Raw genomic sequence first — 26,728 nt, forward strand, 5'->3', positions numbered from 1 at the left:
TCCCTGGCACCACTATATGCTTCGCCAGCCTCCCAGTACCACCAGGATCACTACCAAAATTAAAGTTGTCAAATGAAATAAAAGTTTGAAGAATGGAAATTATATTTAAAACAGAGGTCTCCACCTCCTTTCTCATTGTAGATTTTACCACAGCAACTAAAGTACATTAAAACTGTAAGACCATGGGGGTAGGTTGAGGGTGGAAAGAACTCTTTCCAGAGTCAAGCAATCTTTATTATGTTTCAACAATGAACTTTGAGTAGATCCAATGCCCCTGAATACAATTTCTGATCTCCTGGATCTAAATACTCTGCTCCAAAGTTGAACACTTCCAATACTATTTCTTTCTTCTTTTTTTCTTTTCTTTCTTTTTTTTTTGGTTTTGCTTTTTGCAATGCTCAGGGGTTACTCCTGGCTCTGCACTCAGAAATTACTCTTGGTGGTGCTTGGGGACAATATGAGTTGGCCGGGATTGAACCCGGGATTGAACCCAGGTCGACCGCATGCAAGGCAAATGCCCTACCCGCTGTGCTATCATTCTGGCCCCAACAATACAATTTCTTATAAAGATAGAGGAATGGAAAAAGTTCACAATTTAAAGAATATGCATCTCAAGGGTGCAGACAACATTACTTCTTGTCCTGAGGAGTACAGACCAAATATATGAAGAATAGCTCTATCAGAGATACTCTGGTGAGCATGTAAAACTGTGTCAGGAAAAAAAATTAAATGAGCCTTTCTTTCCTACTATACTTTCCTTTTTTCATCAAGCAAATTAATTACCTTAACTACTGAATTATCTCAATTTCCTCATTATGTATTTCCACCCTGTATTTTTTTCCCTTTTGGAGCGGAGAGGATTAGGGGTAGATCTGGGGCCATATCCAGCTGTTCTTGGAATTTTCTCCTGGCCCTGTACTCAGGAACCACTGGCAGTGCTTGAGGGATCATATGTGGTTCTGGGGATGGAATTTGGGCAAGCTGCATTCAAGGCCTGTGCTCTACCCATTGTACAATCTCTCTGGTCTGGCATTTGACAACTTTGGAAGAGTTTTCTTATTCGTAATCTTACTGAATTTTGACGAAGACCTGGTGTAGAAGGCATGGAACATATTTTAATTTTCTTCCATATATATATATCAGAAACTTCTCAAGGTTATTTAGGCAGGATATGGCAGGTTTGAGATATAATCCACATCTTCTGATCTCTTTTACACATGTCCTATTTAGCCATACTTTTTTATTTTATTTTTTTCTTATTGAGACACCATGATAAAGCTATTTATGATAGAGTTGCTTTAATTATACATTATTCCAACACCAGTTCCACCACCAACGCCTCCTTCTCCCCATCAATAGCATAAGATTTCCTCCCACCCCTCTAGTCCCCCCCCTTGTCAGTCATATAACAAATTTATCCATATTACTTGGTGAAATAGAACTTAAACAAATGTTTTTCCACACTTACGCTTAACTTCTCTGGTTGGCAGCATAGTTCATGGAAAGTAAGTGCTCTTCACACCTAGCCAGATAGACAAGCTACTCCAACCTAGAGAGTCCATCTGTAGAGAACCTTGACATCAGACAGACCTAGGCACAACTCGAAGTCTCAAAAGAGGAAACTGTGATGGATTGAGTTTCTGTACCTGAGAAATGCAGGTGACCAAATATACGCATTTAATAATTATAGGTGTGTTAATATTTTATTTATGTGAGGGGGCCTTGGGGGCTGGTCAAATCAGGTAAATGGTGATTGTCAGCTTTTAAAATAGGTGAAAGAGAGGAGGACTTTAATAATAGGAAACTGAGGTATGTTTCTCTCAAGTTAATCATTTCTTTTTGTGTTGGGAAAGCTGTTGACCAAATCTCTGGGTAGTGCCCATTCTGTCTATGGTTTGAAAGAAAGTCATGTTGGAGAAGTTCCATGTTTTCAATAATTAACAGAGTGTTTATAGCTCTTTCCTCTCACTTCTCTCCTCTTATCTCTTTCTGACTCCTAATCTCAAGAGATACCTGTATTCATCACAATCTGGCAATGCTAAAATGGGCTGAGGGATCCAGGCATTCTGCCACAATATTCTCCAGTTCCTTTCATTGGTTTATTAGAAGTCAGGGGTGATTGGTAATCTGATAAATGCAGACCTACTCAAAGAAACTTCACCAAGGATTATTTGAGCTAGTGGGGAAATAAAAACAGTCAGGCTCACCTTCCCTACCATGTATATTATTCACTAAATAGTTTTATACAGGGCTTTTTAATACAGTAATAGTCAAGTGTCACATTTTGAACATAGCAATATTTTGTTTAAATCAGCCAATTGAATTTAAAAACATTTTCTTGTGTTTAGAATCTAGAATAAAATGACTAGTTTTGGAGTTAGAGTGAAGTACACATGCTATGACTTGTGTTTCTGCAGCTCTGAGTATACTTTAGTGCCCAGACTTGCTGTGTAAATGAAGATGATTATGGTCTACAATGGTCACAGGTTAGAAAGAAAACAGAATGTGAGTTGACATAGTTAAGCAGTGGATTAAGGGGAAGAACCAAATTCTGAAGACTTCCTAACTTGTGAGTGATGATGCCATTAGAAACAGAGAGAATTAACACAAAATAGTTTGGACAGAACTGTACCCCAATGTTATGGGGTATAGTACTGGTACTCGGGAGGGAGCATAGAAGATTTGAGTCATTAACACCTCATTTCTTCAGTGGGTAGAATGGGTTAGAAAAGTTAGAACTAGAAGAAAAATGAGAATTGTCAAAGAGATGAAACAACTTCTCATTCAAGGATAATGTCCCATCCCTTGAAGTCTTAATTTTTATCATAATATTTATTGAGATCTACTATGTGCCATACATGTTTCTAAGTATTCAAATCTTTCTATGCTAATCTGTCTCCACATCATGGAGAAAATACCATTATCTCCACTGTCAAATTAGAAAATGAGAATTCAGGTTCTAAGAAACACGCCCACTCCTCAGTGGAAAGAAAACTGGGGCCTTATTTCCGCCAGCGAAATCTGACTCCAGAATTATTCCCACCATTATGCTGCATTTCTTCAAGATAAAGAGTTAATTGTGTGTTGCTGTACTGGGAAAAGTATTGACGAGATCTGGGCTCAAAGTCTAGGTGCATCCAATCCTTTAGCAGTTCACTTTATCTTTGTTTAGTGGTTTCACTTCTAGGAATTCTTCACAGGAATGATCCACCCACCAAAAGTACAGGTTCCAGGGAAAGACAGATTTATCTTAGTGGTTTATGAATTGGTGAGGTCTGTGAATCTGCCTCTATCTGTAGTTCTTCCAAGGCACAGCCCAGGACTATTGCTCTGCTTTAAGCTGTAAGTTCTAGTGACAAAGCAGCCCTTGTTCCCTGGTGAAAATTCTGGTCCACAGTCATTTAACAGTGGACGTTCACATTTTTAATTGGAGAAAATAAATAGAGTTCAGCTTCCAAGGTTTGTACTTTTCCTAGACATATCATCAACATGAAGAAATAAAAATAACACAGCTTATGAAAGGAATGCTACATTAGTTTTGGCCAATAACTCTCAGAACTTATGAGACTTAATGCCACATTGATTTTGGCCAATAAGGTTAAAGCTCAGTTCTAATAAGGAATACTTAGGTTCAATGGAGAGACTGTAAGGACCCATGGAAAACTGTGTCTACTCCTATATGGATGAAGTGTTCAGTGGAATACTGCATAACTCAGTAGAATGGGTGACTAATACAACTAATAAAATTTCTACGGAGAAATCAGAACTCGACTCGTTTTGTAAAAGCAATCTGTGAAAAATACTGCATCAATCACTTGGTCCAGCAAAAATGGTTTCCACTTTAGGAAATCTATCACAAATAAAAGCAAAAATGATTACTGCAGCATTGTTTTCCATTAGGATAACCATTGCCAGACAGTGGGGGATGGTCTAGTGGATGATGGGGCTTACTGGAGAATCTAGGAGGTAAATTTATCTCTATATGCATGAGGATGTAGGGAAGTTCTTACACTGTGTTCCATGATTAAATTATTGTGCAAAATTAGAAAAGAAAACTTTTGTCCAGGCAAGAGGAAGGCATGGGTGTGGAGACATGCTATGCAAGCAAGATTAGAAGTTTGGGGGATGGTTAATTGTTGTGGAATCACATCTGACAGAGCTAGGGAGCATGAAGTGGCAAGCATTGAGCCCAGAGCTTCGCACCTACAAGACATACTATACTCTCCCATTTGAGCCATTTCCCCATTCCTCTTAGTCTTTGTTTAATGTTGTACCCAGTTGCTTTTCTTGTGCACCATTTACTTGCGTAAATAGAAAGAAGTCTTTGAAATAGATTTATAACAAAGCTGTGCTCTCCTTCCCGGCACACACCTGTTAACACCCCATGTCTTTCCTGCCCTCCCCTTACCACGTCCTGTACTCTTGACGCAGACCTTACCTTTTCCTCTTGGCTCAAACCCAGCCCGGCTTAGAGAGAGCACAGTGCAGAAGGGAAGTGCTCACTGTGATGTGGGTAGTTTCTCTTTCTGCAGCCCTAGGAAGGGGAGGAGGAGGGGGTGTGTGCTGAGACAGCTATGCTGGGGCCCTGGCTTCTGTCCATATGATTTGTATAGATTTAGCTATTGAAAATGATCACTTGCTGTTCCTAGATCTTCCACTCCGTGACTTCGTGCTGCATTGGCAAAGTGTGCTTGTGTCTTTCAGAATAGCCATTTTTCTGACTTCATGGATAAACAAACTGGCTACGTCACAAGGAACCTGCTGGCCACCCCAATCCTGATGGGCAAGGAGGTTCTTGCTGTGGTTATGGCACTTAACAAAGTAAATGGGTCTGAATTCTCTAAACAGGATGAAGAGGTAATACTGGGCAACCAGTTGGAGGCTCAGGAAGTTCATTCATTGATTAAGGAAAAGAAAGATGTCAAACCTCATTCTCTTCTGTCTGACTGTTGCAGGTCTTTTCCAGATATCTCAACATTGTTTCTGTCATCCTCAAGCTTCATCATGCCAACTATCTGTACAGTGTGGAATCCCGAAGAAGCCAGGTAAAGGAAAGATCACTCACAACACCTGAGAAATTCCAAGGTCTGGGTGAACTGCCAGGAACTGTGGGAAATGTTGAAATGTATATAAAATATATACTCTTTAGTCTCCTAAATGGGGAAATCATACATATATATTTTATAAATATTGTACAGTGCTTACATATATTTTATAAATATTGCACAATGCTTAGTAAAAAGTATTTACTTTGTTTGGTGTGCCCCACTTTCTTCTAATGTTCTATTTTTTCATAGTACATATTTTTCTGCCTTCTTTTTTAACCCCTGCTTTCAGATCCTTATGTGGTCCGCCAATAAAGTTTTTGAAGAGCTCACAGATGTTGAGCGGCAGTTTCACAAAGCTCTCTACACCGTTAGAACCTATCTCAACTGTGAGCGGTATTCCATTGGACTTCTGGACATGACCAAGGAGAAGGTCCTTGTTTTTCCAAAGAGTTTCAGTTGCTTAAATTTTTTTTTTATAAAATCTATATCATATTAAATGTGATACATGAGAAAACAGATGCAGTATGTAAATATTCAAGAAAGAGCAGAGGAAATGATGATATAAAAATAAATGGTATTAGGCAAAGGTGTACACTTGGGGACAAAAAAATCTAGGCCTAAATCTTCACTTTTTTTTTTTGCGTCACATCCAGCGATCCACAGGGGTTCTTCCTGGCTCTTCACTCAGGACTTACTCCTGGTGGTGCTCGAGGGATCATATGGCATTCTGGGAATCGGACCTGGGTTGGCCGTGTGCAAGGCAAATGCCCTACCTGCTATACTATTGCTCCAGCCCCTAAATCTTCACTTTAATACTTGTGAGCTCCATATGTTTTCAAGAAATTTTTTCTTCCTTTTTCATTAAAAATTTTATTAATAGACATTTCAGAGCATTTTTAGATTTATAGAAAGAATGAGAAGAATACTCAGCAAGCTCAGAGCTCTCTCCCCTTTCTTTCTGACATCCCATTTTAGTTTTCCTATTGATCCCTTGCATTGATGTGTTATTCCTTTGATCCAATTCCTTGCATTGATGTGGTACATTTGTTAGATTTGAAGAATCAATAATTGACAGGTTTATAATAACCAATGTCCATAGTTTATATTAGAGTTCACTTTTCTGATAAAATTTTGTGGAACTGACACAAATAATATTATTTTAATTAACAATGTAGTTACACAAGAGTGTCATATAGTTGCCATTTCAGTATCATTGGAATAGTGTCCCTACTCTAAAAATTCTCCGTGCATAAGTGAGTAAGTGGATAAGGGACAAAAACCCACTATCATTTCTCCCTTTGAGCCCCTGCTCGCTACCTTCCCTTCCTCCCTCCCTCCCTCCCTCCCTTTTTCCCTCCCTCCCTCCCTCCCTCCCTCTTTCCCTCCCTTTTTCCCCTCCCTCCCTCCCTCCCTCCCTCCCTCCCTCCCTCCCTTCCTTCCTTCCTTCCTTCCTTCTTCCATCCTTCCCTCCCTCCCTCCCTCCCTCCCTCCCTCCCTCCCTCCCTCCCTTCCTTCCTTCCTTCCTTCCTTCCTTCCCTCCATCCTTGCCATACCTGACACTCAGGGATTACTCCTGGCAGGCTGGAGGGCCATATGATAAGATGGGAATTGGACCCAGGTTAGCTGCTTGCAAAACATATGCCCTACCCACTGTACTATCACTCCAGCCCCAGTACATTGCTTTTAAAATGTATGTATAAAACTCTGGTTATTGACAGTATTGTAAATTATGGTACCTAAATAAAATTTTGAAATATATACAGTACATTGCTTTTATAGGTTGGGTTTTCCCCCCTCAACATTAAGTTTCTCCTATGTCTTTTCATGGCATTACAGAAGCATTTTTTATCACTAAATAATATTTTATGTGTTTCAGTATTAATTTAACCATTTACATCTTGGTTTCTTCCAATGTGCTAATTACACATAAGACTAAAATAAACATAATGCTATTTGTGTAAATAGTCCAAGGAGGACTATTGCTGGAGCATATAGAGAAATCATTCAGCTTTGTAAGGAACTGCCAGGATGAGAGTTCCATTCCTCCACATCTATACTACCAGCAGACAGAATTTTTTTTAATTAGCCATTTGAATAGAGATAGTGATATTTCTGAGTTATTTTTATTTACATTTGTTTTGTTAATTTATAATACACGGGGTATCTTTCATATGCTTATTTTCTACCTCTGTATCCTTTTGTTTTATTTTTGGGCCACACCTGGATGTGCTTGGGCTTACTCTTGGCTCTGTCATCAGAAATCTTTCTTGGCAGAACTAAGAGAACCGTATTTGTTGGGGATTGACTGAAGTCAAGTAAGGCAAGGCCTTAAACCAATAAACTATTTCTCTAAGCCTAAGCCCCATGTTTTAAATTTTTTGGTGGAATGGCTTTAATTTTTTTGCTCACTTTGAGTTATCTACATTTGGTTGAAATAATATTTTTTATATTTTGGATAGAAAGTCAGATTGCAAATAATCTTTTCCAGCCTATGGATTACTATTTAATTCTCTGAACAATATGTTTTGCAGAGTAGAAGTTTAAAATTTAATAAAGCTTAATTTTTTCAATTTTTTTCTTTCATGAATTATACCCTTTATAACACCTAAAAAGTCCCAACAAACCGAAATTCAACTTACTTGTAAATAAAATAAGGTTCTCTTAGCAAGGAAGAAAGGGAGAAGATATGATAATAAAGTGTTGGTAAGACAACATTTGTCACTCAGCATGACCTTTGTCAAGTCTTTTAACTTATTGGATTTAGCTTAATTATGTAAAAAGGAACTGATATATCTTATATAAAATAACTGTGTCAAGGTTCTGCTCTGTATTATTCACTTAATCCTCACTTAATTTATAATAGTCCATAGTATAAATTCTGTTGTTTCTCCAATTTTACAGATGAGATAGATTTTTTAAACACAAAAAGAATTCCAAAATTATACAAATTAACAAAATTTGTAAACACATGAAATTCACGTAAGAATAGATCATCCTAGATCACAGAACATTTGCTTAATAAAATTTAAATATATTTTCTTCCAGGAATTCTATGATGAGTGGCCAATCAAGCTTGGAGAAGTTGAGCCTTATAAAGGCCCCAAGACACCAGATGGCAGAGTGAGCGCACAAATATTCCTTGGTTCTTTTCTTTTTATGGGCAAAGGGAAACCTGTATTTGCTCAGGGCTTCTTTCTGGCTCTGACTCAGGGAACACACCTGGCAGGTCTCAGGTATCAGAGAGGGTGCTGGGACCAAACCAGGGTTGATGATGTACAAGGCAAATGTCCCAGCAGCTGTACTAGGTCTACTTGTCCCCTGCCCTCTTGCTCCTTGATGATGTCTCTGCAAGATACGGAGAAGTCAAACCAGAAGACAGTCTTGCTAGAGGATAGAGCCTGGCCTGAGAAAGTCTGCATTCAAATGCTGCTCTTTTCCAGGGGACAGTGGAGTAAAGAATTTGACATTCAAGACCCAGTTCTGTCCCCAGGCTAGCTAGGTGACTCTTGCTAACTCATTGTTTAGACTCCTTTCTGTCTCTGTAAAGCCAGAGATTGGTGTTTCAGTGATTTTTAAGAGTGAAGAAGACACTCAAAACCACTTGCACAGCTTTTAAACATGTGCTCACCCTTCTTCAGATATGCTGGATTAGAATCACCAGGGAGGGCGACTTTGAATTACTTCCTCTTAACTTCAAGTTTCCCAGGACAGGAAGCATCTTTCATCACTGAAACCCTAACCCACAGGAAAAGGAAGGGCCCTGGTTGGATGGAATGTGTTCAACTCTCATTTTCTACATCTGTCCAAAGTAGACGGTCTAGTTCCCAAGTCCCTTTCAGCTTTGACTGTCTATCTGATGAGTCCTCTTTCTGAAGCACCTCTTCAAAGAAGCCAATGCTGGAAGGGCAAAGTGCTCATTGTATAGAAAACATTGACTAAGATTGAGAAATTACATAATTTGTGCCCCTGAAGTGATATATAACATATTTCTGGACAATAGAAAGAAATCAGTTAAAAGTAAAATCAAGACAAGCCCAAGAACTGTCTACTATGAATAACTAAATGGTAGAAGTTAGCTTCTACCATTTAGCTATTTGTATAAACATCCAATAACTTTTCTAGTTTTATTACAAGCTTTTAATCAGGACTTGAGTATTTTAGAATTTGTTATGCAGATAAATATGGTTAGGAAATAAGGTTTGATTTAAGTGAGATAAAAAATATAAGTTATCAATGAAAAGTGTATTTCTTGAAAAGCAAGATTTTTCTCATACTCTTCCCTTTTCTCTTAGGAAGTCAACTTTTATAAAATTATTGATTACATTTTACACGGAAAAGAAGAGATCAAAGTGATTCCGTGAGTTATCATAATGCAGCTGTAGCCATTGCCTTTTATATTTATATGTTATGCATTTCTCTGTACAGCAATGATTTCTCTCTTGCTTTCTTAATTTTCCTCAAGGACACCTCCTGCAGACCACTGGACTCTTGTGAGTGGGTTACCGACATACGTTGCTGAAAATGGATTTGTAAGTTATCGGACACATTCAAATCTTAAACATTGGATGAAGCTTATTGGCATAGAGATAGAATTGTAAAAACAAGAATGTGTCAGATAAGAGAGAGATGACCACTTCCTTTGGCACAGGGTATGAGAGAGAACCATGACGAAATGTAAATTGAGAGAGCCAGAGAGCAAGAGAGTGTAAGAATGAGAGCGGGGGAGAAGATTCTGAATATTGGGATAAAAGTTTGGCCTATAAGACCTTGGCCAGTGAGAAAATGTTCTCTAGTGGCCTGAAAATATATACACTAGAACTCATATCGTTGATGGAAAGGTCAGAAATAAGGAATAAGCTGCTTTTGTCTCATTAATATGTACCCCAAACATGAATAAGCAGTTGTTAATCAAATTAAATCACTTAACACTTAATCACTTAACTTCCCGTTAGTCGTCGATTTGCTCGAGCGGGCGCCAGTAACGTCTCCATTTGTCCCTGTCGCGTGCTAGTGTAACCAGTAACTACAACTGGTCTCATTCATCAAATTAAATAATAAAATTAATTAAATTCCTTACATTTATATATTAAACATATATTTATAAAGCTTAAGGGATTTCCACATTGCTCTGTTTGTCATGTGAAAATAATAAGCGTGGTTCAACCATTCTAGACAGCACTGGCTTGCGTCTGAGGGTATGGAAGGACTTGTCGTGTAGAAGCCCAATCACATCTGCTCACCAGATTGGTAGATTTTTCAGGAACTTTTGAGAGAGTTATCAAATGCTTGGGTGTGAAACACCATGGAAATTGGCAAATGGTACAAACCATGCATTTTCCCAGGCTTTCATTAGGAAAATTGAGTCTTCCAGCACCCCACCTCAAGGTCTCATCTACCTACTTCCCAAGGATTTGAACAAAATCTTTTATCCTTTTTAGGCTTCTGTTCCCTCATCTGCAGTAAATACTTGACTATCATTCCTCTCAGCTTTAGAATTCTGTGACTTTGACTATTTAATGGGATTAAGGTGGGAAGGAAGGCAAAGTTGTTTTTTAAATTAAGATCCATTTGAGGTCTTAATATAACCTAAGTTATATTAAGTTACAGATAATACTGATATATTAAGTACAGTTAATTTAAAATGACTAAAAATGGAATAATTTTCCTGTCCTTATGAATGTGAACAGTTTCTAGTACTTAAAATGTCTCATACCGAATCTTTACTTTGATGTGCTGAAAGACTGCTTTTCCTCCTACCCATTAGCCACCTCCTTTCAGTTCAGATTTCACAGCAGGAGTCTCTTTTTCGAAAAGAAATTAAAGGGAACATTGCCCACATCAGTGTCAAACCTTCCCAGCAGAATAAATGTTCTCCCCTCGCTGAAGCTGAACAGTGAGTTGTTTTGGAAGAATAATCCCCAGAGGCTGAGAGAATGGAAAGGAGGAAAAATACTGCCCAGTGGCCTAATCAGACCTAATCAGCAAGACAGAAGCTAATTTCAGGGTGCAATGAGAAGCTTTCACCTAAGAAATGTTTAGGATGAATAATTTACCTACAAGCAGAGAATATTAAAATATAGAATATTTCAAAATATTTCAATATAAAATATTCAAATCATTCACCTGCAAGAAGCCCTTGCTGCCCCTCTACTCTGTCTTGTTCCACCTGGTGGGTTTAATGGCTCTGCCATGCAGTGTTTCGGGACTTTGATCTCCGCTTGCTTTACAGATCTGTAACATGCTGAATGCGCCTGCAGATGAGTACTTCACATTTCAGGTAACCGTGGCTCCTGCCAGGCCTCTCCTCTCATGCTGGGCAGCAGCTATGCCCCCCGGCCTCCAACTCAACTGAAACTACCCTTTTGCTTTAGTGACCAGGAGACACGGGGCGATGGCCCACTGACTTTGGCAGAACCAGTGGCCATCAAGTATCAGATCCTTCGGTGAAGGGCAAAGAGGAGGGGGGAGAGAGAAGGAAATGAGAAGGGTATTAGAGGGTCCCAAGCGATAGTACAGCAGGTAGAGCTCTTATCTTGCATGAGGCCAACCTGGGTTTAATCCGCAGTATCCAATATGGTCCTCTGAGCACTGCCAGGAGTAATTCCAAAGTGCAGAGCGAGGAGTAACTCCAGAGTATTTCTGGTGTGACACAAAAATAAGTAAAAAAGAAAGAAAAGGAAGGAAGAAAGGAGGAAGGAAGGAAGGAAGGAAGGAAGGAAGGAAGGAAGGAAGGAAGGAAGGAAGGGAGGGAAGGGAAGGAAAGGAAAAGAAGAAAGAGTAAAGGAGATTAGATACTGGGGAATGGGGTTGTTGGGGGGGGGTTCCATGCCACTACCCACTTTTTTTAATGACTCTTGGTCAATGTATTGCCAGGAACAATATGTCTGTGTGAAAGATGGTTGGAGATACCACACCTCCTGGATTTAGCTTTTCTGGTGATTTTCTTCTCAGACTTCCATGCAGTTTATCACAAATGTGATCAGGAAAAGAAAAACTTTTGTTGCGTTCTTAGGGGGCTTCAACTGCGATCAGACTCTTTTTCTGATTTCTCCTCCAGCTTTCCCCACCTAGCCCCCTTGCCACTCTCTTCTTATGGAGAGAAATTAGCACTTGATTTTACATAGGCAATGTATTGGATTTGATCTCTGGTACCACATGGCTCCTGAGAACCAGTGGGAAGGGTTCTGTGCCCACCATCCCTACCCCACCCCCAGCAACAATAACAACATCAAGAACAACAAATAATAAAAGCCAAGATCTTCATCTATGCTGGGGAACAGAGAGGTTAGAGTGTTACAATATGATCTCTTGGTTCTAGTACTTTGTGTCTGATACAACTATGAATTGTGCATCTAATGTCAAAATATTATTACCTTTTTTTTGTTTTTTGCTTTTTGGGTCACACCCAGCGTTGCACAAAGGTTATTCCTGGCTCATGCAGTCAGGAATTACTCCTGGCGGTGCTCAGGAGACTATGAGATACTGGGAATTGAATCCGGGTCGGCCACGTGCGAGGCAAACACCCTACCCGCTGTGCTGTGCTATCACTCCAGCCCCAGATTATTACCCTTTTAAGTGAAAAGAAATCTAAGCAAAGGACTGTATGTTGGTATTAGGTATAAAGTATTAGTGCACAGAACTTTGGAGTGATGGAGTCATTGTGTATCTTGAGTCTAATAGAGATTTAACAGATCTGTGTATGTGATAAACTTGCATAGACACATGCATAGTTGCATATAAATCTGAACAAGTTCTGTGGATTGTACTAGTGTCTAATTCAAGTGTACTATTGTGACATGAGAAGTTATCATTGGAGAAACTACCCCTAGTTTCACCTAGAGGTGCAGGTGACATTTCTGTACATTTCTTTTGTAACATTTTATCAATAGATAATTATTTCAAAACTAAAAGTTAAAAATTATGCTTCCCTATTTTTTTTATAGAAAGGACCAGTAGATGAAACTGGTTGGGTCATTAAAAATGTCCTATCACTACCTATTGTCAACAAGAAAGAAGAAATTGTAGGGGTAGCTACATTTTACAATAGGAAGGATGGAAAACCTTTTGATGAGTATGATGAACATATTACTGAGGTAAGTGCAATTATAGATTAACAGAAGTGTTGTAATTAATAACAGAAGGTGCATAATTTATTGCTAAACTGGAATGATGATAAGAAGGGGTTTAAGAGTTGGGTCACACATGGTTGTAGTCAATATGTTATTATTGTGCATTTCCATTTTTCTGATTTATATAAACAACATTTTCTGCCAAAAGATAATCTTTTGATTTAATCAAAATTATTTGAAATTGGGGCTGGAGCGATAGCACAGCAGGTAGGGCATTTGCCTTGCACGCAGCCAACATGACTGACACAGGTTCGATTCCCAGCACCCCATATGGTCTCCTGAGCACCGCCAGGAGCAATTCCTGAGTGCATGAGCCAGGAGTAACCCCTGAGCATCGCCGGGTGTGACCCAAAAAGCAAAAAAAAATTATTTGAAATACCTACACATTCAATAAATATTTCCATTTTTCTCCCATTAGTAAACTCCACTTACGTTTTTCTCATTCTTTCTCTCATCTCCATCTTCTATTTGAGCTTTCAGATTATACATTATTCTAATGGATATTTGTCATTTCTTTGCTAGAATGAAAATATATGGTGCATAGTTCACATTGAAAGGCAAGGATTCAGTTAATTTTATTGTCTGGCACTGATTATTAGTATGTTTTTCCTTAGATTTAAATAAGAGACTGAGCTGTTGATGGTAGATAGAGATTGATTGAAAGGAAGTGCAGGTTGCTGCATCTAAAAAAATTTTTGTTTAATTTTAGATAATTGAATTCTGTTATCTCCCCTTTAGACTCTCACGCAGTTTCTTGGATGGTCCCTTTTAAATACTGACACCTACGACAAAATGAATAAGCTAGAAAACAGAAAAGACATTGCCCAGGAAATGCTCATGAACCAGACCAAAGCTACTCCTGATGAAATCATGTCTATTCTGGTAAGTTGTGAATTCAGTCCTATGGATGTTAAGTGGATCTAATAATAATTTTTGGAAATCACCTAAATTCTCTGGTGTTTGAGAAATGAAGTAGGCTTAGACCCAGGAAAAAGCAAAGGAGACTGAGGAAGCGGGGACTGGAAAGGACATGGGTTGCTCAGTGTACGCAGGTCCTTACTGGACTTCAGGCTGCTTATTTGGAATAGAACTTTGTTCAATGTAGCTTTTGGCTCTATTGGAACTGGAACACTGATGTCTAGATTCAGGTGTGCTAACAGGAAAACCAAACATATTTTGAGGAAGGTCAGTCACTTATATAATGCAGCATAACAGTGATAATACGTCTTATATTACAATGAGCATCAATTTCTCATCTGTGCATTTGTGGGTTGACCACAAGTCAACTTATCTTGATTGAGCTTGACTCCAAGCTGTGAGTTTGCATTGCTCTATGCCTTTCTCATCCTTCTTGACCAACAGCTTACCTGATAGCTATCATCATGAGAACATAAGTGTGGCAGAGCAGTCCAATATATCTTTACATCTTTCCTTACATCACATTTCATGTCACTCCTTACATCACAGTCACTTTCCTTACATCACGTGAAATGTCTGAGCACATTTCATGTCTATCCTTATTTCATGGTCACTAAATTGCCTTTTTCCCTCTTATTTACTTAATCCTTGAATATGTAATACTTTTACTTGTTTTTATTTAGTTATTATTTATTATTTATTTATTTGCCTGTTTGTTTGTTCAGTTATTTGTGAAATGCACCACTCTACCTAACATCCCTTCATTTCTCTTCACTATTCTCATCATAGATACTGGGGAAGTGAGTGGGTATTTGCTAACCGTGTTCAATTCCTCACTAATGGGAAATACTATTCACCTCTAGGCAATTACTCCCCCCCTTTTTATTGAATCACCGTGAGATACAGTTACAAAGCTTTCATGTTTGAGTTTCAATCATACAATGATCAAACACCCATCCCTCCACCAGTGCACATTCTCCACCACCAAGGTTCCCAGTATACCCCTCCTTTCCAACCCTCCCCCTGCCTCCATGGCAGACAATTTTTCCCATACTCTCTCTCTGCTTTTGGGCATTATGGTTTGTAATACAGATACTGGTGAGGTTATCGCATTTGGTCCTAGGCAATTACTTAAAAGATATCTAATCCTTGGGGGTGGGGGGATATTATCCATGGTGGTGGAAAATGGGCACTGGTGGAGGGATGGGTATCTGATCATTGTATAATTGAAACCCAAGCACAAAAAATTGTAAATCTACAACTGTACCTCATGGTGTTTCACTAATAAAAAAAAAAGATATCTAATCCTTTTATCCCTGTAGCTTTTGACATGTGTACATAAATATAAATATAATTTTGTTGAGGTTGAGTTTTTTATTTGTTGTGGTTTTGCTTTCTGCTTTGAGAGTTAAGAGAAATTTGATTCAAAAGTCTAAGAGTTGAATAAGAGAAAATATGAGCAGAATACAGAAAAACGGTTATAGACTAATAGAAAACCATGCAAGCCACTCATTTTTCTGTCATTCTTACATGAAGTAAGACTTCTTTCTCCCTCCATCCTTCACTCCCACATTAGGGGTTTGAAGAAGTTAATTATAGTAGGTTACTTCATGGGGGGGGGGGGACTTTTAAAATCAACTTCTGTGTGTCTAAATTGCTCCTTTGTCATGGAATTAATTACCTAAACTTTAGATATATTTTAACTGATTATAAAAGTAGATAATAAGACAGAAATATTCTCTTTTATAGGAATGTCATGCCTCAATTGCTTTTGCATTTTAGAAATTTAAAGAGAAGTTAAACATAGATGCCATTGAAAACTGTGAAGAAAAACAGCTTGTCACAATTTTGGTAAGTGTTTTACTTCTATCCTTAATGTTTCTTTAATAAGATATGTTAGGACACACTTTCTAATTTTTCAAATAATTCTTGATTTTCCTCTTCACTGACAACTTTCAGGACTAAAAGAAAAGTTTTTACTTCAAAGAATGACCTTCTTTCTAGTTCTCTGTTTTTCTTCTTTCTTTCCTGTCTCCCCCTTCTTTTTCCCCTATCGTTAAATCCCCAGAGATTGTTTAAATTATAGATAAAGTAGTCTACTGCCTAAGACTCTTGGAGTTTCAAGCTCTACACACAACCTGGTAAACTTCAAAGTATTAGGCCATCTAGAGGACATGAGAAAGTTACAGTAAAACATCAGCTACTTTCAATCAGGCACATTACTACCTGCTTCTTCAGGTTCCTTTCTGGAGCCTAGAGAAATTTGAGGAGGCAAGCTCCTGATTCCACTCACAGAAGATGATTGAATAGAAAGGTATCGGTGTGGCATTAAAGTGTAAGGGGAAAGCAGGAGCCAACCAGGCAGGGATGGATGACACATGCTGCGAGATGGCTAGACATGGGAAAGGGAAGCAATGCATGACCAATGGATGAAGACACAAGATCATGGCACACTGTTTTAGAGGAAATAAGACAGTGAGGTCGAGTTAGAGCCTCATGGTCAGAGATGAGTGAGATGCAGCTTGTGATGACTGGCATGGAGGTAGACAAGATCATGACAGCCTGGCCTAGGCGATTCAGAATCTACTGCTCAGAGGGGATATTTCTGGGAGTACACAGAGCAAGCTAGCCTGACACAGAAGCTCAGGGGTCCACTTTATAGACAAATGTGGTGACAGAAGCTCCCTTTACTGCTTGTTACACTTTGACTCCTACAAGGAGAGAATTAACCTTGGATGCCAGATCACCCTAATCAAAGCATTGATTTTTATCACCTTTTGTTTATACCAAACTGAGAAACTACTGTATTAGAGGACATTTTATGAGTTCACTTTAACTGTGAAAGAGGGCCAGGAGTTCCGATTTTGAGATAGTCTTCCTTTGTTTCCTGCTGAAATGCATACCAGTTACTTAATGACTCAGTATGCAATGAAGTCTTGAAAAAGTGGCTAGTGGAAAAGCGTTCCTAAATATGATAAAATAATGGTAAGTAAGTAAAGTAAAGGCCCTCCCAGTGATCGTCGATTTGCTCGAGCAGGCCCAGTAACGTCTCCATTGGAGACTTTGTTGTTACTGTGTCTGGCATATCGAGTACGTCACGGGGAGCTTGCCAGGCTCTGCCGTGCGGGCGAGATACTCTCGGTAGCTTGCCGGGCTCTCGGAGAGGGGCAGAGGAATCGAACCCGGGCCGGCCATGTTGGCTGTGTGCAAGGCAAACACCCTACCGTGTGTCTATGACATTAATTGAGATTGAATAGTTCTAGATGAGAATGGAGAAAGGAATGACCTTCTAGTCCAGAGGAGTACTAAAAACAGGTAAGACTGCTATGGCTAAACATGGTATTTTCTCTATAAAACCGTAATAGCTGCTGGAGTAGGCTTTGCCATCAAATCCTTTCCAAAGAAAGCTTCTTAACAGAACCAGAAACTGGGAAAGGTTGTGCAAGTTTATTGCACTGGACAACTCTGCACTCAGTGGATTCCATGGGGTATTCTTCTCTAGTCATTTTCTTTAGGTATATGAGAGCACAGGGGAAAAAGATGAAAGTAATCTAAGCATGACTGTGCTTGTTCCAACAGAAGGAGGATTTGCCAGAGCCACAGGCGGTGGACTTGTACGAGTTCCGCTTCAGCGACTTTCCTATCACAGAGCATGGTTTGATAAAATGTGGACTACGAATGTTTTTTGAAATAAATGCGGTGGAAAAATTCAAAGTACCTGTAGAGGTCAGACAGCAATTAACTTCAAATACAGTGTGATTCAATGGCTCAGACTTCACTCTTGCCCGTGTTTCAGAAGATTAACCTCAGTTTAGACTTTAAATTATTATTAACTTGGTCAATCGATCCACCTAAGCCCTGTCAAACAAGACCCACATAGCTTTCTAGATAAGATGGTCACAGACCTTACAACCTGTAGAAGTCTGTTCCACAGACTGAGTGACTTCCTTTGGTGACAGGTTCTTACCAGATGGATGTACACCGTGAGAAAGGGATACCGCTCTGTCACTTACCACAACTGGCGGCACGGGTTCAACGTGGGGCAGACCATGTTTACTTTGCTGATGGTAGGTACAGGGCAACATAAGTGATTGTCAGCTTACACGATGGATTGTCAACATAAATGATTGTCAACTTATTCCATCATTTTAGAGGGGTCATTTTGAAATTCATAGGCACGATTCTTTAAGCCCCCAGCAGTAGATGATACAAGGGAAAGTGAATAACCCCATAGTTTTGTCTGGGTTCTCACTCTGACATTTGCCTTCTTACCTACTTAAAAATTTCAATTTTTCTGGGTTTTCCTGGGTTTTGCAGTTACTTAAAGTGACAATCATGAGATAAGACCATTTTTCTCTGAAATCATAGCCGTTTTCCTCTCCACGCAGGCAGACTCTCGCTGCATGTACTATATTGGTGTACTAAACTAAATGAACACATGCACATATCTGTGTAAAATATATTTTTTAGACAGGAAGACTAAAGAAATATTATACAGACCTTGAAGCCTTTGCCATGCTCGCTGCTGCTTTCTGCCATGACATTGACCACAGAGGTACCAATAATTTGTACCAGATGAAGTAAGTACGGCAACATAGATGTATACTGGTGATGTTAGAAGGAGCCTTTCCTTGTCTGAGAAAAAAGAAAATGTTCCTGTGTCTTCACATATCTGATTCTTATTTGTCTTGCTTACAAATCTGAGAATTGCATTTTGTTCCCTTAACACTTCATCCTCCATAACCATGTCTGATTCTTCTCCTTGAAAGCTTGCACCTCCTATTCCTTTCTGGCTTCATTCTCAACTGTACTCTGCTTAACTCATACATGCTATCACTCTTTCTTTTCCCAACTTGCATCACTTTTAGACTTGCACTTGCACCTACATGTGTAGGACCCCTGAGCTTGAGCTAGAGACCATGTCTTTCTGGGCTCACTACCTCTTACTTTGCTGCTCCTTTTGTTTCTACCAAACTCTTTTCAACTGGTCTTCCATCCCAACATTATTGCCATCTTCCTCTCTTCCTAAGAAAAGAGCAATAAGAGTGTAGGCTCTGAGTTTAGGTGGTTTTTGATTTGCTGGATTTAAAAATTACTTAAATTTTGTAAGCCGTTATTTTTATGGAGGAAAAATTATAATAATTGTATCTAACTTGTGTGTCACTGTAAAGATGGAATGAGATAATGCATATAAAACATTCACCTTGGGTAAGGTACTCATAGTTATTAAATATTAGACATTTTTGTTATTAGTATGTCATTAGCATGTTTTAATATCTTTCAGCAATACCTATGACCAGCCTAATATTCAATGCCAATATCCTTGCAATAATTTTCTATAGGTGTTCTATCTTCCCTTCATGGCAAGACCTGGCAAGCTACCCGTGATGTATTCGATATGCCAAACACAGTAACAACAAGTCTCACAATGGAGACGTTACTGGGCCTGCTCGAGCAAATAGATGATCAATGAGAAGACAGTGACAGTGACAGATTCTATCTGTGTTAGTTACACTCTATCTTCATCTCTAATATATCACCTACCCCTTCCAGAAGATAGTGAGACATTTTATTTTATTTATCTTATTTAATTGAAGTACCGTGAGCTAGTTCCTTACAAAGATGCTTATGATTAGGTTTCAGTCACATAGTGTTCCAATACCCATCCCTCCACCAGTGTACATTACCCAGCACCAATGTCCCCAATTTCCTGTCCATCACCACCCCCCCCCCCCCCACCTCCCTACCTCCAGCCTAACCCAATGGCAGCACTTTCCTTCTCTCAAACAGTGAGACATTTAAAAGGGAGTTTGGTTGTGTGGGGACCAACAACTTTGTGGTTTAGGGTCCTTCAGAAAGTCACTTAGTCTACTTGAGATTCAGTCCATTCATTCGTTTGTTTGTTCCTTCCTTCCCCAGATTCTCAATCAAATTTCTCTTAACTCTCAAAGCAGGAAGCAAAACCACAAAAACCAAAAAATTATACTTACAAAAATTATACTCAATAAAATTATACTTACATCTATATACACATGTCAAAAGCTACAGAGATAAAAGGAATAGAGATCTTTTAAGTGACTATGTAGAGGTGGATAGTATCTCCTCTTAGTGGAGAAATTGAGTTATAGTTGGCATATAAATTATATTAGTTTCAGGATGTGATAATTTGTTAGCTGTTTGTGGAATCATCTCCACAGTAAGTAGTCTACATCAATGTTTCTCAATCTTTTTTTTTATTCTCAACAGTGACTGCATTCTGGCCTTTTTTTCTTTCCCATGACCCTCCTGTCCTACTTCTTGTCCTACTAGGGGACAGTCTCACGCCATGGCCTCCTGTTCATTTATCACCTGTGTTTCCCATGGAATATCCTGGGAACCTCTAGGGTTGACCTCTGACTAAGAAGTTCTGGTCTGTATCTTTCAGAAGAGTTCATTTGCTTTCTTAGGGTTAAAACTTTTAAGATCTAGTTTCATAGAAATGTTTTAACACAAAATGCGCTATTATTAATGATCATTTTCATGAGATGTATTATACCCATATGATTTATTTTATAATTGGAAGTTTGGACCTTTACGTCCCTTCACATCAGTTTTCCCCACTTCTGCCAAAGATTCTATTCTCTGTGTCTCTGAGTTTGTGTTAGTTTGCTTTAAACTCCATAGCACAGCGGGTAGGGCGTTTGCCTTGCAAGCAGCCAACATGGCCGACCTGAGTTCTATTCCTCCGCCCCTCTCGGAGAGCCTGGCAAGCTACTGAGAGGATCTTGCCCACACCTGTCAAGCTCCTCGTGCCAAACACAGTAACAAGTCTCACATTGGAGATGTTATTGGGCCCGCTCGAGCAAATCGATGAACAATGGGAGGACAATGACAATGACAGTGCTTTAAACTCTACATATTTTGAAATCATATGATAAATATCTTTAACTGTTTAAAGAACACAATTCTTGAAAATATCATATGGGCTTTGACAAAGTTGCTAGTGTATTGTAAGGGCATATCCTCATATTATAAACCTAAGAAGTCCTTTCAAATATGTTACTTTTGACCAGTTCAGAGGGGTTAGGATAAAAGGAGAGAAAAATCAGAGCAATAGAGATTTCATATTCTATGGATTTATGTCTAATCTTTGTTCTTTGATTGAGAGTCTATGGTTTACAATGCCATTAGTATTGGTTTCTCATACACATAATTCCAGCACTACCAGAGTATCCCTTCCCTCTCCCAAGGACCAAACATCTTCACAAATACCCTCGAAACAAAATTGTGTGGATGAGTTCTCCCATTCTGTTGCCTTTGGTCCTTTGTTTCTGTTCCACTTATGAGAGAGATCATTCTGTCTCTGTCCCTTTCTTTCTGATTTATTTCATTCAGCATAATATCTGCTAGTACCATGTTGTTACAGAGTGCACGATTTTATTCTTCCTTAGGGCTGTATAGTATTTCATTGTGTATATATACCACATTCACCCATAGTTAGGCATTTGGATTAATTTATGTCTAATTTTTGAAAAGCTAAAAGTATGACATATCCTTTCCTCCTAGATCCACATCTCCATTAGCAAAGCTTCATGGATCTTCCATTTTGGAAAGGCACCACCTGGAGTATAGTAAGACTCTCCTGCAGGATGAGGTTTGTAAGCTTCTCTGTAGTATAGATCACATTCTCTGGATCAAACACTAACCATAGAAAATGATCAGAAAGAGTACAGTGGATTACAGAAGTTGACAGAGTATGTTGAAGTTAATGGGGAGATAGTTCTACATTGCAATAATTTGTTTAAAAAATTATTTTCTTTAATGAATCACTGTGAGATACACAGTCATAATGTTGTTCATGATTGCTTTTCAGTTATACAATGTTCCATCACCCATCCCTTCACCAGAGTACATTTCCTAGCACCAATGTCCCCAGTTACCCTACCCCCCCCACACACACACCCTGCCTCTTTGGCAGGCACTTTTACTCTCTCTCTCTCTCTCTCTCTCTCTCTCTGTATGTCTATCTCTCTCACTTTCCTTTGGACATTGATGGTTTACAATTCAGATATTGAAAAGTTATCATGTATATCCATTTGCTGCTTTCACCACTCAGTTCTTGTCCAAGTGATCATTTCCAACTATTACTGTCATAGTGGTCCCTTCTCTGTCCGAACTGCCCTTTATCTCCCTGCATACTTGTGGCAAGCTTCCAACCATGGACCATTCCTCCTGGTTCCTATTTTTTTCTGTCCTTGGATTTTAGTTTCAAACTATGATTTTTCATATCCCACAAATGAGTGCAGTCATTCTATGTCTGTCCCTCTCCTTCGGACTCAACTCATTTCACTCAGATGACACTCTCCATGTTCATCCATTTATAAGCAAATTTCATGTCTTCATTTTTCCTGGTGGTTGCATAGTATTCCATTGTGTAGATGAGCTATAATTTCTTTAACCAGTCATCTTTCTTGGGCACTCAGGTTGTCTCTAGATTCTGGCTATTTTGTATAGTACTGCAATGAACAAAGAAGTGCAGATAATGTTGCTTACTGTGTGGTTTTAAGACCCCGGGGTATATTCTTAGATGTGGTATTGCTGGGTCAAATGATAGCTAAATTTCTAGTTTTTTTTAATTAAATTTTTTTTATTAGTGAAACACCATGAGGTACAGTTGTAGATTTACAATTTTTGTGCTTGGGTTTCGATTATACAATGATCAGATACCCATCCCTCCACCAGTGCCCATTTTCCACCACCATGGATAATATTCCCCCCACCCCCACCCCCCATCCCACCCTGCCTCTGTGGCAGGGCAATCCCTGTGTTCTCTCTCTCCTTTTGGGTGTTGTGGTCTACAAAAGAGGCATTGAGTGGCAAACATCTTCAGTCCATAGTCCACTTTCGACATGCATCTCCCCTCCTGGGAGGATCCTCCAAACACCCTTTATTTGGTGCTCCCTTCTCTATCTGAGCTGCCCTTTCCTCTAGAATGCTCGGCTGGCCACTAAGCTATGGAGTAATCCTCCTGGTGCTGATCTCAGCCATTCTTGGGTATTAATCTCATATTTTGTTACTTTATATCCCCCAGATGAATGCAATCTTTCTATGTCTATCCCTCTCTTTCTGACTCATTTCGCTTAGCATGATACTTTCCATGTTGTACCACTTGTATGTAAATTTCATGACCTCATCCTTTCTAACAGCTACATAGTACTCCATTGTGTAGATGTACCAAAGTTTCTTTAACCAGTCATCTGATCTTGGGCATTCAGGTTTCTTCCAGTTTCTGGCTATTGTAAAGAGTGCTGCAATGAACAAACAAGTGCAGATGTCACTTCGACTATACATTTTTGCCTTTCTGGGTTATATTCCCAGGAGTGGTTCAATTTCTAGTTTTTTGAAGATTGTCCATATTGTTTTTACAAAAAGGCAGGACCAGTTTGCATTTCCACCAACAATAAATGAGAGTTCCTTTCTCTCCACCTTTGTGCCAACACTGGTTTTTCTTGTTCTCGTTGATGTGTGCCAGTCTCTGTGGTATGATGTGATATCTCATTGTTTTGATTTGCATCTCCCTGATGATTAATGATGTAGAACAATTTTTAATGTGCCTTTTGGCCATTTGAATTTCTTCTTTGAGGAAGTTTCTGTTCATTTCCTCTCCTCAGGTTTTGATGGGGTTGGATGTCTTTTTCTTGTAAAGGTCTACCAGTGCTTTATATATCTTTGATATTAGCCACTTATCAGATGGGTATTGAGTAAATAATCTTTCCCATTCTGTGGACTGTCTATGTACGTTGGTTACCATTTCTAAATTGAGATTCAGAAGCTTCTTAGTTTAATGCAGTCCTATCTATTTACCTTTGCTTCCACTTATTGGTCAGTGGTACTTATCTTTGAAGAGCCTCAAATAAATAATGATCCTCAAATACACACTCTTAAATATATGTTCTCTTAATATTTGATAAAGTAGAAAGAAGAATGAAGTGGAGCAAGGAAAGCTTCTTCAACAAGTGGTGCTAGGAAAACTGATAGCATCATGCAAAAAATTGAACTCAGACCTCTTTCCAGGCACAAAAATCAGATAAAAGGAAATTGTAAAACTCAATATCAAACCTGAAACCTTAAAGTACATGGAGGAAAACATAGGCAGAACACTCTGTGATATTGAAGCTTTGCAATAGTTTTTGAACAACCAAACTGGAAGTAGCTGAGATAGAAAAGGAATACAGGAAGTCTCAGCATCTCTACAGGTTTGCTTAGAAAGAAGATATTGATGGCGAACGTGAAGTGTGTGTAAATATGAAGGGAGAAGAAAGCTCCAGATCCACTGTTCTTATTCATGGCTCATGTGCTATAGGGCTTGGTTTGTGTGTTTGGGGGTGGGGGCAAGTGGTGCTTAGGAAGGTGGGGGACCAGTCCTGCAATTCTCAGCCAATCTGACCTGCAGTTCAAGGAATGTCCCCTTGGGGCATGCCAGAGGTATCTCAGGCCACACCTGGCTATGTGGAGGTAATGGGGGTATAAGAAAGTCCTTGGGGGCTGCACCCCTGATGCTTGGGGGACCACATGAAGCTGGTGATTAGAACCAGACCAGACACAAACTAGCTATGTGTTCTAACAGTTCTACTGTCTCCCAGTCCCCATGAGCTGCACCTTTGAGACATCCAGTCTTTGTAGAGGATAGGGACAGAATCAGATAACAGTCACCAGAGAGAAATTCAGTTCCAGAGGGGACTGTTACTCCCTAGTGGGTGAGCACAGGAAATATCAGCAAGACTTTATGCGGGAAATGGCTTTGAGTTTGGTCTTGGATTCGCTTTGTTTTGTACATGTCACACATACTAACACTCTGTCGTACCCGAAACAATCATTCTTATTTTTATTTTTTATTATTATCATCATTTTTGTTCGTGGAAAAGCTGTGGCTGTGATCAATTATATTTTTATAAAACTCTTGAGACAGTTATAAACCAAGTGATTTAAATGACTCGTAGATATCTTGCTTGGCATGGCCAGAGTTACATGAATTCTTTAGGATAAATAATCCTGCTGGAGAGTGGGTTTTTCTCCAGTTTTATATTTATTTCTTTAGTAAAGGAGAGATGGCCTAAAAATATGTTTAAATTTAGAGATAATGCTACGTTCTTATAAATACTCAAAATTAAAAGATCTTAATCTTTTAAGGGCAAAATGGGGGGGGAAGGAAAAAAAGAAAAGGTGAGGTCAGAGAGATAGTACAAGGGATAAGGTGCTTGCATGCAGCTGAACAGAGTTCACAGGCATCACATATGGTCTGCCAAACCCTGCCAGGAGTGATTCCTGAACAAAAAGGCAAGAATAAATTCTAAACATGATCAGATGTTTTCCAAACCCCTCTCCCTCAAAAAATAAATAAGTGGCTTGAATTTTATTATTAGCCTAAGATTGACAGGATGTCCAGACTCCAACTCCGACTTGTGCTTTCAGAATCATTGATGGAGGAGAGCAGGGGAAGTAGATGGTGAAGACCAGATCCTGGTCTTCTCGTCACACGCACTGGGCTCTCTCTCGTTAATCTGTGTTTTTACAGAAGCTTCAGTGTTCCAAAGAGCAATCAGAACTTGTACCTATAGCAGAATTCATGCTATTAGAAGGATGATAATTTCTGCTCATTGAGTATTAAAAGGAGAAGAAAGTAATTCGGGGAGAGTAAGTTGTTATTAACAAATTTGTTGTGCTTTTATTTTACTCCTTGGTTTATCTTTTGTGTAAAAGTTTTTGTTATGCCTTTGTTTCACTGATTGAGGCAATATTACATGAGAGTAAGAGGTATGTATAATAATGTGATATTACAGATAGTGTCAAATATAATTATATAAGTTTTCATTTGTTTATTGAGTTCAATTCTATTTTTAAAAACTACAGCAAATATTAAAATGATTAATATTAGAAGACTCGTAGTATCATGCTGGTTTTCTTTTCTGGGATTTGAGTGTTCATAATGGAGTGTGATTTTTCATCTTAATTTGTTGAATGTTGTTGACCATGCAGTCTGACTGGTTTTGATAGCTATCAAAAGGCATATTATTCATTCTAAAAAGTATTGCTACATACTGGTGACCAGTACTATCTTGGCAAGACCTCTCTATAACACTATTCCACCTGCTAAATGCAGATTATTAAGACTTGTAAACAAAGTCACTGTGCAATACAACCTCGGGGTTTTTTATGAGCAGGCAAATTGACACAAAAATAATTTTTTTTGAAATTTTCAGCTACTAGAAAAATTTTTTTCCCTTTTAGGGAGATGATGTACTTCTCTATTTTTTTTTATGAGAAAGTACTGGCATTAAAAACTGTTTTTACAAATAAGGGAAGTCCTAAAGATTTCCAAATGTTGATATCTTGTGGGTATTGACAAATTCTTTTAGGAATGGACTCCCAAATGGTGTTCAAGGGGTCTGTTTGTTCACTCCCATACCAATCAATCCTGGTGATTGATTGTATGCTAACTAAGTTGATGGTTTAGTGCAGGCCTGTGAAGCCGTGAACCACCACCAGGGCTGCATTGGTGGCCGCTGAGGGTCTGTCTCCAGGGTTCCACTGAGTGATACTTGGCCATGATGTGGTGCTGGGAAGGGACTTGGGTCTTGCGTGTGCCCTAATCCC

General features: G+C 39.0%; 1 protein-coding gene across 2 annotated transcripts in view; it reads left to right on the plus strand.

Annotated features, from left to right (window-relative positions):
* The window catches only part of PDE6C (phosphodiesterase 6C), a 53,497-nt gene that overhangs the window by 2,690 nt on the left and 24,079 nt on the right, over nucleotides 1-26,728 (plus strand). Inside the window, exons 2-15 of one of the 2 annotated variants that reach the window (XM_056130398.1) lie at nucleotides 4,705-4,857; nucleotides 4,956-5,045; nucleotides 5,338-5,478; nucleotides 8,094-8,168; nucleotides 9,341-9,405; nucleotides 9,511-9,577; nucleotides 11,278-11,325; nucleotides 12,992-13,141; nucleotides 13,916-14,059; nucleotides 15,878-15,946; nucleotides 17,675-17,821; nucleotides 18,055-18,162; nucleotides 18,566-18,675; nucleotides 21,641-21,728. In XM_056130398.1, coding sequence (XP_055986373.1) covers nucleotides 4,705-4,857; nucleotides 4,956-5,045; nucleotides 5,338-5,478; nucleotides 8,094-8,168; nucleotides 9,341-9,405; nucleotides 9,511-9,577; nucleotides 11,278-11,325; nucleotides 12,992-13,141; nucleotides 13,916-14,059; nucleotides 15,878-15,946; nucleotides 17,675-17,821; nucleotides 18,055-18,162; nucleotides 18,566-18,675; nucleotides 21,641-21,728 — 1,455 coding nt within the window. Of the gene's footprint in view, nucleotides 1-4,704; nucleotides 4,858-4,955; nucleotides 5,046-5,337; nucleotides 5,479-8,093; nucleotides 8,169-9,340; nucleotides 9,406-9,510; nucleotides 9,578-11,277; nucleotides 11,326-12,991; nucleotides 13,142-13,915; nucleotides 14,060-15,877; nucleotides 15,947-17,674; nucleotides 17,822-18,054; nucleotides 18,163-18,565; nucleotides 18,676-21,640; nucleotides 21,729-26,728 lie in introns of those variants that run through there. The other variant, XM_056130397.1, reaches the window with a different exon arrangement.

The sequence above is a fragment of the Sorex fumeus genome, unplaced genomic scaffold (assembly GCF_029834395.1).
Source record: "Sorex fumeus unplaced genomic scaffold, SorFum_2.1 ptg000078l, whole genome shotgun sequence".
Lineage (NCBI taxonomy): Eukaryota > Metazoa > Chordata > Mammalia > Eulipotyphla > Soricidae > Sorex > Sorex fumeus.